This window comes from Hibiscus syriacus, unplaced genomic scaffold (genome assembly GCF_006381635.1).
Source record: "Hibiscus syriacus cultivar Baekdansim isolate YM2019G1 unplaced genomic scaffold, ASM638163v2 tig00117017_pilon, whole genome shotgun sequence".
NCBI classification, from domain to species: Eukaryota; Viridiplantae; Streptophyta; class Magnoliopsida; order Malvales; family Malvaceae; genus Hibiscus; species Hibiscus syriacus.
In genome coordinates this window covers 5672347-5685364 of record NW_024063526.1, presented here as the reverse complement: position 1 = coordinate 5685364, position 13018 = coordinate 5672347, and the positions used below count along the sequence as shown (strand labels likewise).

Below are 13018 nucleotides of genomic sequence, written 5' to 3'. Positions count from 1 at the left end.
AGGTATATCCTTACCCTAGAATAAACCCTAACCTAAACTTTTTCCATGCAAATTGATATGTTAAATAAGACAAATAATATCGTAAGAGAGAACATATATACTATCGCATGATTATCCACCTAAAAACTGTTAAAAATTAATATTTATTGATGTTTTCCTTATATATTTTTTTCGATCCCATAATATAGGGTTAACAGTCTGACATTTATTTTGGAATTTTAAAATTTTTGGCATCAAATTAAATTAAGAAGCTAAATTGAAAGTTTACAAAGATTAAGGTCAAAGCCATGAAACTTGGAAAGTTGTGAGTCACTTCCGTGAACCCTAATGTAACATCCTGATTGGATCTAGCGTGCCACATTATGTCACCGAAAAGACCACTACTAGAAATTTTCACCAAAACATTTCAAGTCATCATAAATCAAAATCCATCAAGTTGTTAAAGCATTTCAAATAAGTTTACAAACAGGGATATGTTTCCGAGTTTAACGAACTAACACCAAATCATAAATAAAGTTTACATACGATTACAAGTGACCTGCTAATACATATGCCCACTAATAAACTCGGATACTATACCTTAATGGCATATGCTGGAATTTTGTGATGACGGTGCTCCTCAAACTACTCAAGTTCGCTAACATGAGAATGAAAACATTAGAATGCTAAACTTTAAAAGCTCAATAGTATATTATTAATCGAATACACACATTATAAATCTCATAAATATAAACATGGTAGTAGAATAGACAATCAATAGTAAGTGTTAGCACAATGAGTCTGTGAACGTCAGCTCTTCTAGATCATGCAGCATAAGTGATTCTAGAAGCTTACTAGGAGTTAAAGTTGTTAACGATTAGTTGAGGTTGTTAGTGGTCAGTTACAAAGTCTGTTAAGTCTGTACCAACCTTGTAAAGTTGTATATAAGGATGTGAGAGGTGCAGATCAATAATATACACAATTCATATTCTTCATTCAATTTACATAAATTTCTTTAGCTTAGTTCATATATCCAACATGGTATCAATCGCCATTGATCGTGGGATCATATGTTCTTGCTTCCACTCGTAAATCGAGCTTCCTGAAGATCAACTCAGCCATGGATCTTACCTCCACGACGTCTCGAAGCTTCTTCAACAAGAAAGTTAACGTGGTTCTTGATGAAACCAATTTCTTGCTTTGGAAACAGCAGATTCTGCTTACAGTCAGGAGTCACCGGCTGGAGCGACTGCTAACCGGTGATGTCTCTTCACCACCCATGACGGTTATTGATCCAAATGGTGAGACTCGCGTAAATAAGGAGTATGAAGACTTTGTCGCGCATGACAGCGCACTGGCATCATGGCTTCTTTCAACGATGAGCACACATCTGCTTCCCCAATTTATTGGAGCTGAAACTGCTGCTGCCGTTTGGGAAACGGTTCTAAAATTCTTTGCAAATCGCTTGACTATGTCTGTTATGAGTTTGTATTATAAACTTCAGTCTATAAGGAAAGGTAATGATAGTATGCGAGTGTACCTCACACGCATCAAGGAAGTATGTGATGCTCTTGCCTCGTGTGGAAGTGCAGTTCCACCAGTTGAGCAAATTGTGACAATCTTGAGTCAATACAACTATTAATGTGATTATTCCAATTATAGTTAGTATCATACAAGTTAAAATCATAGTGGGGATCATCGCTTTTCGATCCATTATTCATATAACTAGAATTACGATAACTATAAAAAAAAACTTTCTAGTTCACTCAAAAAAGAATGATCATTGTTAAGCTCAAAATTTTGATTTTTACTATCAAAATATATGGAATAACTATCTTGATTACTATCCTTAATTAAAAAGGTGTCATCAGAAATGAAATTCCGAATGTCTTTGACGCCAACTAAATGATCAACCTTACTGCAATAACTAGAGCTGTCACTATAATCATGAATGTTTTTATCCGTATCATTTCTAGCCGGGTCTTCGTTTACACTAGTATTTTCAATAGGACTGAGGCTATCCATTGATTTACTTAGCCCGCATCCGTATTCTAATTCCCCCTTAGACAAGATCAAATTGAACCATGATTTTTCCATAGAGCTTTCTTGCCTCTATTTACATGAAAGTACAATAGATGAGTAGTCATTCGATGAAAAATCAACTGAATATTTTATTTCCTATCAGAATACGCATACTAGATACAATCACTAGGGTTATTATCGAACAATGAGTGAATGTTGAAGGAAACAATTCTCTTTTGTGAGAACCTGGAGTAGCAGTTCATTATATATGATAGAGCTCTTTTTTCTTTTCAATTAGAAATATCAATTTTCAATTCGAAATAGTGATTTCCCCATGTTGTGTAAAATTCGCACTGAAAAAATTGAAAAAAGAAATTTTTCTCCCATCAAGACCCTTTTTCGTAAAATCTCTACTACTAATACAATACAATGTTTCGTAAAATCTCGTCTACTAATACAATAGAATAAGTTTCTATTCCAACACGGAACCAAAAGGACAACATACAGGATGGGTAGAAGAAGTTGTGATGCTTGGCTCGATCCATGATCCGAAACTGTGGGATATATGATAGAAAAGAATACACCAATCCTAAGGATCCATACACATACATAAGATTAATTATGGACCTCGGCAAAAATTTGAGTTGTCTTTAGTCTTTTATTTTTGTATTTAAGATTTTGTATTTAAGATATATCTAGATAAAAATATATCTATAAAAAATATAGACAAGACAATAGGGTCGGCTCAATCCTTTTAGTAAAAGATTGGGCCGAGTTTAATTGCAATTCAACAAACCGACAGTACAGTAATTACTGGATTACAAAGTATCCATTGCTTTGAAGTCAATTTTTCTTTTTATCCTTTTTCTTTTTCTTTATCTAAAGTATCCACTGGTTTGAAGTCAAATGTGATCTCCTTCCATACTTCACTAGCAGCAGCTAGTTCAGGACTCCATTTGCCAGCCTCGCGGATAATTTAAGCACCCTTGGCTGCAAGGTCACGTCCCTCATTACGAGCTTGTACACATGCTTCTAAAGCTACTCGATTTGCTACGGCACCCGGTGCATTTCCCCAAGGGTGTCCTAAAGTTCCTCCACCGAATTGTAGTACGGAATCATCTCCAAAGATCTCGGTCAAAGCAGGCATATGCCAAACGTGAATACCCCCGAAGCTACGGGCAGAACACCTGGTAGAGAAACCCAATCTTGAGTGAAATAAATACCACGACTTGAATCTTGTTTAATAAAATCATCACGTAATAAATCAACAAAGCCCAAAGTTTATTTCCCTTTCTCCTTCAAGTTTACCTACTACTGTACCAGTGTGAATATGATCTCCACCAGACATATGTAAAGCTTTAGCTAGTACACGAAAGTGCATACCATGATTCTTCTGTCTATCAATAACTGCGTGCATTACGCGGTGGATGTGAAGAAGTAGACCGTTATCTCGGCAATAATGAGCCAAGGTAGTATTTGCAGTGAACCCACCTGTTAAGTAGTCATGCATTACGATAGGAACTCCCAATTCTCTGGCACACATGGCCCTTTTCATCATTTCTTCACATGTACCCGCAGTAGCATTCAAGTAATGCCCTTTGATTTCACATGTTTCAGCCTGTGCTTTAAAAAGTGCTTCGGTACAAAATAAGAAACGGTCTCTCCAGCGCATAAATGGTTGGGAGTTCACATTCTCATCATCTTTGGTAAAATCAAGTCCGCCACGTAGACATTCATAAACTGCTCTACCGTAGTTCTTAACGGATAACCCCAATTTAGGTTTAATAGTACATCCTAATAGGGGGCGACCATACTTGTTCAATTTATCTCTTTCAACCTGGAAGCCATGAGGCGGGCCTTGGAAAGTTTTAACATAAGCAATAGGGATTCACAGATCCTCTAGACGTAGAGCGCGCAGGGCTTTGAACCCAAATACATTACCCAAAATGGAAGTAAACATGTTAGTAACAAAACCTTCTTCAAAAAGGTCTAAGGGGTAAGCGACATAACATATATATTGATCGTCTTCTCCAGGAACGGGATCAATATGGTAGCATCGCCCTTTGTAACGATCAAGGCTAGTAAGCCCATCGGTCCACATGGTTGTCCATGTACCAGTAGAAGATTCAGCAGCTACCGCGGCCCCTGCTTCCTCAGGCGAAACTCCGGGTTGAGGAGTTACTCGGAAGGCTGCCAAGATATCAGTATCTTTGACTTTATATTGAGGAGTATAATAAGTCAATTTATACTCTTTAACACCGGCTTGGAATCCAACACCTGTTTTAGTCTCTGTTTGTGGTGACATAAGTCCCTCCCTACAACTCATGAATTAAGAATTCTCGCAACAACAAGGTCTACTCGACATAAATGAGGAGTTAATGAAACCTTTTCGAAGAAATCTTTCAAAAAATTATCAACTAAACTAATCCGAAAGGTTCCTTATTAGACCATGGTATTTGATTCGCCAAATACATCATTATTCTATATTCTTTCATATGTATGGCGTAACCCGATCCGTGTTTTTCAAGTTTATAATTCCTTCCTTTTTTTTGAATCGAAATGCAAATGAACTAAATGAAATAGAAATATAAAATATATAAATAAGTAAAAAAGAATATATAAATAATAAAAAAAAATAATATAAAAAATAATATAAAAAATAATAGTAATTAATAATATTAAATTAATATTAAATATTAATTTAAATATTAATATTAAATAAATTATATTATTCTAAATAAAATATAAATAAATTAGAAGATATATTAATATATATATTAGAATATATAATAGAATTAATATTCTAACTAATATTCTAACATCTAATATAAATATATATATATACTCACTAATAAGAAATAAGAAATTCACCCTTGGCAGTAATATATGTTGTATATGTAAATCCTAGATGTGAAATGAAAATAGGCGTAATTTCTTCATGAAAAAAAGGAATATAGATGGAAAAAGGGGGAGAGGTTGGACGTAAAAAAATAGATATGCTAAAATAAAATACGAAATGAGATAAATGAGATAGAAAAATGAGATAGAAATAAGGAATCATAAATAGAGTTCGGGTTCGAATTCCATAGATAATATGGACGGTATTGCCTATAATGATAGACAAATGAAAGACTCTCTCAAAATTTTTATTTATCCACTTCCTATTTTGAAAATAGGTTGGTTGAACTTAAAAAATTCCTTCATTGAATAAAGAAACAATCCAATTGAAAGCAATTCAATTGGATGGTACCAACGAAATGAAATCGAGCGCTAACCCCAATTTCTTATTGAATTAACCGATCAACATCCTGTCGAAGATTTATTTTGTATTAGATAATTTTCTAAAAAAAAATTGACATATTTCACTTTATTATATTATGAGAATAAATCCTACTACTTCTGTTCCTGGAGTTTCCACGCTTGAAAAAGAAAATCTGGGACGTATTTCTCAAATCATCGGTCCAGTACTGGATGTAGCCTTTCCCCCGGGCAAGATGCCTAATATTTACAACGCTTTAGTAGTTAAGGGTCGCGCCGGTCAACAAATTAATGTAACTTGTGAGGTACAACAATTATTAGGAAATAATCGAGTTAGAGCTGTAGCTATGAGCGCTACAGATGGTCTAACGAGAGGAATGGAAGTGATTGACACGGGTCCTCTAAGTGTTCCAGTCGGCGGATCGACCCTAGGACGAATTTTTAACATGCTTGGGGAGCCCGTTGATAATTTAGGTCCTGTAGATACTCGTACAACATCCCCTATTCATAAACCTGCGCCCGCTTTCATACAATTAGATACAAAATTATCTATTTTTGAAACAGGAATTAAGGTAGTCGATCTTTTAGCTCCTTATCGTCGTGGAGGAAAAATTAGACTATTTGGGGGGGCTGGGGTAGGTAAAACAGTACTTATTTATGGAATTGATCAACAACATTGCGAAAGCTCATGGGGGTGTATCCGTATTTGGCGGAGTAGGTTAACGGACTCGTGAAGGAAATGATCTTTACATGGAAATGAAAGAATCTGGAGTAATTAATGAACAAAATCTTGCGGAATCAAAAGTGGCTTTAGTCTACGGTCAGATGAATGAACCGCCAGGAGCTCGTATGAGAGTTGGGTTGACTGCCCTAACTATGACGGAATATTTCCGAGATGTTAATGAACAAGACGACGTACTTCTATTTATAGACAATATCTTCCGTTTTGTCCAAGCGGGATCCGAAGTATCTGCCTTATTGGGTAGAATGCCTTCTGCTGTGGGTTATCAACCCACCCTTAGTACCGAAATGGGTACTTTACAAGAAAGAATTACTTCTACCAAGGAGGGATGCATAACTTCTATTCAAGCAGTTTATGTACCTGCGGATGATTTGACCGACCCTGCCCCTGCCACAACATTTGCGCATTTAGATGCTACTACCGTACTATCAAGAGGATTAGCTGCAAAAGGTATTTATCCTGCGGTAGATCCTTTAGAGTTAACGCCAACTATGCTCCAACCTCGAATCGTTGGTGAGGAACATTATGAAACTGCGCAAAGGGTTAAGCAAACCTTACAACGTTACAAAGAACTTCAGGACATTATAGCTATCCTTGGGTTGGACGAATTGTCCGAAGAGGATCGCTTAACCGTAGCAAGAGTGCGAAAAAATTGAGCGTTTCTTATCATAACCCTTTTTCGTAGCGGAAGTATTTACCGGTTCCCTGGGGAAATATGTTGGCCTAGCATAAACAATTAGAGGATTTAAATTGATCCTTTCCGGAGAATTAGACGGTCTTCCTGAACAGGCCTTTTATTTGGTAGGTAACATCGATGAAGCTACTGCGAAGGCTACAAACTTAGAAATAGAGAGAAAATTGAAGAAATGACCTTAAATCTTTGCGTACTTACCCCTAATCGAATTGTTTGGGATTCAGAAGTGAAAGAAATCATTTTATCTACTAATAGCGGACAAATTGGCGTATTACCAAATCACGCGCCTATTGCCACAGCTGTAGATATAGGTATTTTGAGAATACGCCTTAACGACCAATGGTTAACGATGGCTCTGATGGGTGGTTTTGCTAGAATAGGCAACAATGAAATCACTATTTTAGTAAATGATGCGGAGAAGGGTAGTGACATTGATCCACAAGAGGCTCAGCAAGCTCTTGAAATAGTGGAAGCTAACTTGAGGAAAGCTGAAGGCAAGAGGCAAACAATTGAGGCAAATCTAGCTCTCAGACGTGCTAGGACACGAGTAGAGGCTATCAACGCGATTTCGTAACTAGTTGGTTAATCGAAAGAATTTCCGTATAAACAGAAGTTTATACATCCCATTTTGATTCTGCCGATTAAATAGAATCAAATACAATCAAAAGTGAAATCAGATTTTGATCTAACGAAAAATTTGAAAATTGAAAATAGAATAGGATGAAAAAGAGAAAAAATAAATAAAAATAAAAGAGGGTGGGTAGACAAACTTATTAGACACCGGGATCGACGGTATCTAATAAGTTCTACCTACTATTGGATTTGAACCAATGACTCCCGCCGTATGAAAGCAATACTCTAACCGCTGAGTTAAGTAGGTCATTTATTATCATAAGGAATCATAAAGAGAAAGAAAAGGGACTTATCACATCGATGGATTATAAATCCAATATTACTTCTAAGCAATACCAATCAAACCGACCAAAAAGGTATGATTATGATGTTGGATCATCTAATATTCATCTTGACAAGAAATTATCTACATAATATGATAAACTATGTATCACAAATACAAGGGCTATAGCTCAGTTGGTAGAGCACCTCGTTTACACGCGCGCCAATATTTTTCTGGGAAGTCTATCATTCAATCAAAACAATTGATCCTTTTGAGAAATCAATGTCTTACTCCATTACTTTAAAGGAACAAAACAAGAGAACAATAGCCTGACAAATGGTTCGGTCCGATTCGGGTGCCGTTTAGTTTAGGCAGGATCCGAATCGAACCCATCATTGATTTGAGATATTGATAGGGTGAATACCCAGTCTATTCAATGCTAGGCATAATGAGTATAAGGACCTCAAAAATGCTCTTTTCGTCCTATGAATCTTAAGGTGTATGAAGTTTCATGTTTGATTTTTAATTAGGATGATAGAGGCTCCATTTAACTTAGGTTGATCTAGGCCAGAAGCAGACCTACGTCAAGATAACCCTTCCTTTCTTTGAACCACTTTGGGAGTGCTCCTGTATCAGTAATGAATCAGAGCACACGGAACCATCTTCTTTTTTTCTCTTAGAAAAATATATATTATATGGTAGACTAGCTGATCTTTCTATCAGTTAATGAAAGAGCCCAATGCAAAAAAATGAATGTTGGGTCTTTGAAATAGGCCGAATCATTTTGATAATAATCAGTTCGATCTGTTTTACCGAGAAGGTCTACGGTTCGAGTCTGTATAGCCCTATATTTTCTATTTTATTAATCTCTTTTATTAATTTTAAATATTCATTAAATTTAATTTTAAATATTCATTAAATTAATAAAAATGAAAATTCTTAAAACTAAAGCAAACTAAAACAATAAAATAAAGAATATCCAAATACAACTAAAAAATTTGTATCTTTTTTTGCTAATTATTGTATTCTTTGTTGATTGGAACTGGTCTCTTCCAGTTGCTTGGTTAAAATCATTTCCATAAGCTAGCTCACAAGGAGATCACTCAGAGCATAAACTTGAAAACTAAAGCACATTTCAATGAATCCAATCACTCTTTTGTTTTCTTGGATTGGATAAGAATAAAATAAACAAAACCCCATTTTTTAAATTAATCCTCGTGGGTAGATTTATTTTAGATTGATTCTATCTAAATTGAATTTTCCTCTTTTACTGTCCGTAATCAAAGAGTTGGTGAGACTTCTTCCGGTATACCACCAAATTTTTGTGAATCCTTGGAGTCAAAATTATGACACGGATCCTGTATCCGGTAAAGGTAAAAAAAAGAAAAAAAACCAACCTAAACCTAATTCAACTCAAATCGAATCTAATATTAGTCGCACGGATCTAAGAGCGCCTTAATTGTATGGATTTGTTGACACGTCAGAGTTTGAAAAACAAAGATCTTTTCATAAACATAATTTCATACAGAATCTATTAAATATATATTCAATATATATATAAATATATTATTTAGATTTAGAATAAAATAAATAGAATTTCCGAATTTTAAGGTTTTTTTATTTCTAAAATTCTAATACATATTAGATATTAGTTAGATATTCGAATTCCTTTTATTTTTATTTAGTATTTAGAAAAATAATTTTGAAAAATCCGAAATGAAGTGAAAACGAAAAAGTATTACTTGTTTTGGATTTGTATACTATTATACTATATAGTACTATATCGAAATTAAATTGAAATAAGTGTAATGTAAATAAAATAGGATTAATTCCAATTCCAATCATTAATTCCAATTCCAATCAATAAATCTTAAAACGCAACATGGAAACATAGTAAACAAACGAAACTAGACGATTCGATCAAACAGAATTGTTGTTTTGACTAAACAAATAGTTGTGGATGACTTGACAATGACTTCCAGGTCGAATCGACTAATCCGATCTATTTTTCACATTCATAGAAGTTCGTCTATGTTTATGCTTTACGAATATGATATTTTCTGGGCATTTCTAATAATATCAAGTGCTATTCCTATTTTGGCATTTCTAATTTCTGGAGTTTTAGCCCCGATTAGAAAGGGTCCAGAAAAACTTTCTAGTTATGAATCGGGTATAGAACCAATGGGCGATGCTTGGTTACAATTTAGAATCCGTTATTATATGTTTGCTCTGGTTTTTGTTGTTTTTGATGTTGAAACAGTTTTTCTCTATCCATGGGCAATGAGTTTCGATGTATTGGGGGTACCCGTATTCATAGAAGCTTTCATTTTTGTGCTTATCCTAATTGTTGGTTTAGTTTATGCATGGCGAAAAGGAGCATTGGAATGGTCTTAGTTCCTGAATATTCAGATAATAAAAAAGAAAAAAAGTAAAAAATAATAACATTGAGTATGAATTCCATCGAATTTCCCTTACTTGATCGAACAACCCAAAATTCAGCTATTTCAACTACATTAAATGATCTTTCAAATTGGTCAAGACTCTCCAGTTTATGGCCACTTCTTTATGGTACCAGTTGTTGCTTTATTGAATTTGCTTCATTAATAGGCTCACGATTCGACTTTGATCATTATGGGCTGGTACCAAGATCAAGTCCTAGACAGGCAGACCTAATTTTAACAGCAGGAACAGTAACAATGAAAATGGCTCCCTCTTTAGTGAGATTATATGAACAAATGCCCGAACCTAAATATGTTATTGCTATGGGTGCGTGTACAATTACAGGGGGGATGTTCAGTACTGATTCTTATAGTACTGTTCGGGGGGTCGATAAGCTAATTCCTGTGGATGTCTATTTGCCGGGCTGTCCCCCTAAACCTGAGGCAGTTATAGATGCTATAACAAAACTCCGTAAGAAAATATCTTGCGAAATCTATGAAGATCGAATTAGATCTCAACAGGGGGATCGGTGTTTTACTACCAATCACAAGTTTTGTCTTGTACGCAGTACTCGTACTAGAAATTATAATCAAGGATTACTCTATCAACCACCATCTACTTCAGAGATTCCTCCTGAAACGTTTTTCAACTACAAGGGTTCACTATCTTCCCACGAATTAGTGAATTAGGTTAGGTAGGATTTTTTTACAGAAACAGAATAACAAACAATGAATTAATCTTCATAAATCAACGAATTAATCTTCATAAATTAGATTTCATCGTAAATGTGAAATACTTATCTTATACAAATTACAAATAAAAAAGAAAAGTGCGGAAGAGATAAAAAAGATGCAGAGTCGTTTGTCTGTTTGGCTAGTCAAACACGGGCTAGTTCATAGATCTTTGGGCTTCGATTACCAAGGAATAGAGACTTTACAAATAAAGCCCGAGGATTGGCATTCCATTGTTGTTATTTTATATGTATATGGTTACAATTATCTCCGTTCCCAATGTGCCTATGATGTAGCACCAGGTGGACTGTTAGCCAGTTTGTATCATCTTACGAGAATAGAGTATGGTGTAGATCAACCGGAGGAAGTATGTATAAAAGTATTTGCTCCAAGGAGTAACCCTAGAATTCCGACTGTTTTCTGGGTTTGGAAAAGTGCGGATTTTCAAGAACGATAATCTTATGACATGTTGGGAATCTCTTATGAGAATCATCCCCGACTGAAACGTATCTTAATGCCCGAAAGTTGGATAGGGTGGCCTTTACGTAAGGATTATTACCCCCAATTTTATGAAATACAAGACGCTCATTGAATGATAAGAAACTAAATTACAACTTCGAATATTCAAGGAATATTGCACATTCTCTTCTAGCTGAAACAATTGAGGTTTCATTCGTATTCTTATGGATAGGCTAATAAATAAAAGAAAAAAAGACAATACATCATTGAGATTCTCGATTTTGGAAGAGACTTCTTTATTGTATTTCGAACGAGCCGAGATAATAGGATGAACAAGAGGGGTTCTGTACCGTGAACTTTGTATCGCGCACATCACTTAGATGAACTCTAGAGAGTCACATAGAAGGGAATGAAGAAATGGAATATGAAAGAGAATACAAAGAAATAAATGAAAGGGATCAAATTCTATTTGTACTGTTTGTACTATAGCTGAGATGAGTCTTGGTTATTTCTAGCCTTGAACTCCTCTAGACCAGACTTTTGGTTGGGCCTTTCAACCAACTATTTTAATATTTTAATAAAAGATGTCCATTTTAATAAAATATGTTTATAAAAATATGTAAGTATTACCATTCTTTTGAATGTGAGGAGCCACAGTGTGAACAAATAAAAAAGAAGAGGAAAGATAAGCAAATTATTTCTTTTAATAATAGACACATTATAATATACTCTTTGCTTTCCTCATTTAAAAAAGAGAAAAAAAGAGGGTTTACTCCCAGATACTTAGTAGCTAAGTATCTATATGTCGAACTATATCAATTAATTTGTTAATTTGTAGAGTAGATACTCATACAAATGAATCATATGCCAGGAACCAGATTTGAACTGGTGACACGAGGATTTTCAGTCCTCTGCTCTACCAACTGAGCTATCCCAACCATTACCGACGCATTATCCTCATAATATTAGATGACTTGGGTCTATGTCAATTAAAAATGAAAACAAAAAAAATGAAAAGTATGAATTAAAAGTCCGAACGGAAATTTCTTGGATCTTTAAAATGAAGACTTTGTAAATTTCCATATGAGTAATCATATGGATTATGAATCATTCAAATAGGTATTCCTTGCTCAAGAGATTGTACGTATCATATATCACAATATATCACAAGACTTGTGATAAGAGAACAAAATTCTGCTAGGATACGCTTGTAAAATGGCAAAGAATAGGATGAATGAGAAACAGAAGGAACTTTGAACCACTAACAAAAAGGGTAGGATAAAATAAATAGATAGCAAATGGACTTTTTGGGATTGGGGATAGAGGGACTTGAACCCTCACGAGTTTTAAAGTCGACGGATTTTCCTCTTACTATAAATTTCATTATTGTCGGTATTGATATTGACATGTAGAACGGGACTCTATCTTTATTCTCGTCCGATTAATCAGTTTTTCAAAAGATTTATCAGACTATGGAGTGAATGATTTGATTAATGAATATTCTATTTGATTCTTTCTTCAACGTGGAATCGATTCACAACAATTCTTTTTATTTTTCATATAAAAAGATTTTGCATATAAAAAAAATACGGGTTCGAGTCGTCTTTTTTGAGATAGTTTTTCATTAGTATACCTATTCTTTTTTATTATTTATATAGGTATATCTTGCATCCTTTCTGGAGTTTCGATATAAGGATTCCTTTACCAACAGTCAACCCCATTTGTTAGAATAGCTTCCATTGAGTCTCTGTACCTATCCTTTCCTTTTTTTATTATTATTATTTTCGCTTGCTGAACCT

The 13018-nt window shown here is 34.7% G+C and overlaps 1 protein-coding gene, 1 non-coding gene and 2 pseudogenes across 2 annotated transcripts; 2 read left to right on the top strand and 2 right to left on the bottom strand.

The window, feature by feature from the left end:
• Positions 1-2856: 2856 nt before the first annotated feature.
• LOC120195710 lies at positions 2857-4489 on the bottom strand (annotated as a pseudogene).
• A 371-nt stretch (positions 4490-4860) lies between these two features.
• LOC120195746 lies at positions 4861-6871 on the top strand (annotated as a pseudogene).
• A 3068-nt stretch (positions 6872-9939) lies between these two features.
• On the top strand, positions 9940-11055 carry LOC120195747 (NAD(P)H-quinone oxidoreductase subunit K, chloroplastic). Its single transcript, XM_039197670.1, has one exon. The coding sequence runs from the start codon at positions 10041-10043 to the stop codon at positions 10716-10718; it is 678 nt and encodes a 225-aa protein (XP_039053601.1). The 5' UTR covers positions 9940-10040; the 3' UTR covers positions 10719-11055.
• Positions 11056-12084: 1029 nt separating this feature from the next.
• TRNAF-GAA lies at positions 12085-12157 on the bottom strand. Its single transcript has one exon. It is a non-coding gene; the product is annotated as a tRNA-Phe (tRNA).
• Between the last annotated feature and the right edge of the window lie 861 nt (positions 12158-13018).

Bases quoted from the DNA above. Each gene is read 5' to 3' on its own strand.
- LOC120195747 (XM_039197670.1), top strand. From the start codon at position 10,041: ATGAATTCCATCGAATTTCCCTTACTTGATCGAACAACCCAAAATTCA.